General features: G+C 45.1%; 1 protein-coding gene across 1 annotated transcript; it reads left to right on the plus strand.

Moving 5' to 3' along the window:
- The first annotated feature begins 38 nt into the window (after positions 1-38).
- Positions 39-719, plus strand: LOC110024136. The gene has a single exon (XM_020723923.1). It carries the CDS (start codon positions 39-41, stop codon positions 717-719), a length of 681 nt encoding a protein of 226 aa, XP_020579582.1.
- Positions 720-856: the final 137 nt, after the last annotated feature.

The following is an 856-nucleotide window of genomic DNA, read 5'->3' on the forward strand; positions in this document are numbered from 1 at the left end:
TTGGGTGACTTCGCCCAGGACCCTTCTGCTCATCACTGATGCACGAGACAATTCGTTCTTATGCCGACCTTGTCCACCGTGTTGAGGCCCAAATCACTGCAGACGATGCCATCAATGCACATAAGGAACAATTTGAAAAATTTGGGGGGAAACACAAAGGTGACGCTGGAGATAATAATCAATCTTCACAACGGAGAAAGTTTGAACAACAGAGGAATCGCGACATCATTCCTCAACCTGCAGGCCAACGAACAGAATATCGACCCAAGAAAGAATATACACCACTCAACACATCACGTGCTAACATCTTAATGTCTATCAAAGATGAACAAGCCGTTAAGTGGCCTCACGCCTTAAAACCTAACTCAGGGGATCAAGAACAATACTGTCATTTTCATCGAAGTCGTGGCCACTCCACTGAAGCATGTAAGAAGCTCAAGGAAGAGATTGAAAGGTTAATTAAACAGGGATATCTCGGTCGATTTGTAAAAAATAAACCAGCTGACATCGATAATGCTTCTGCTGGGGGGCAACATACACCAAGGCAGCAACATGGGGGTCAACCAGTCGTTGGAGAAATTCAAACAATTGCTGGAGGCCCATCGCTGATTGATCAAGTCCTCGTCATTGTACCTGGCGAACCAATGCAGAAGAAATTGTGCCTCGAGCCTATAACTTTTGATGATTCTGATCTGGAAGGAGTTCGAGTCCCCCACTAAGATCCTCTCGTCATTAGCGCAGGAATTGGTGAGCCCTGCTATAACGTAAAGAGGATCTTGATTGACAATGGGAGCTCTGTCGATGTCTTGTTCTATTCAACTTTCCTCAGTTTGGGATTGACAAGGGAAAGACTTCA

The sequence above is a fragment of the Phalaenopsis equestris genome, unplaced genomic scaffold (genome assembly GCF_001263595.1).
Source record: "Phalaenopsis equestris unplaced genomic scaffold, ASM126359v1 Scaffold000250, whole genome shotgun sequence".
Lineage (NCBI taxonomy): Eukaryota > Viridiplantae > Streptophyta > Magnoliopsida > Asparagales > Orchidaceae > Phalaenopsis > Phalaenopsis equestris.

Excerpts from the sequence above, each read along its gene's own strand:
- LOC110024136 (XM_020723923.1), top strand. The coding sequence starts at position 39 with ATGCACGAGACAATTCGTTCTTATGCCGACCTTGTCCACCGTGTTGAG.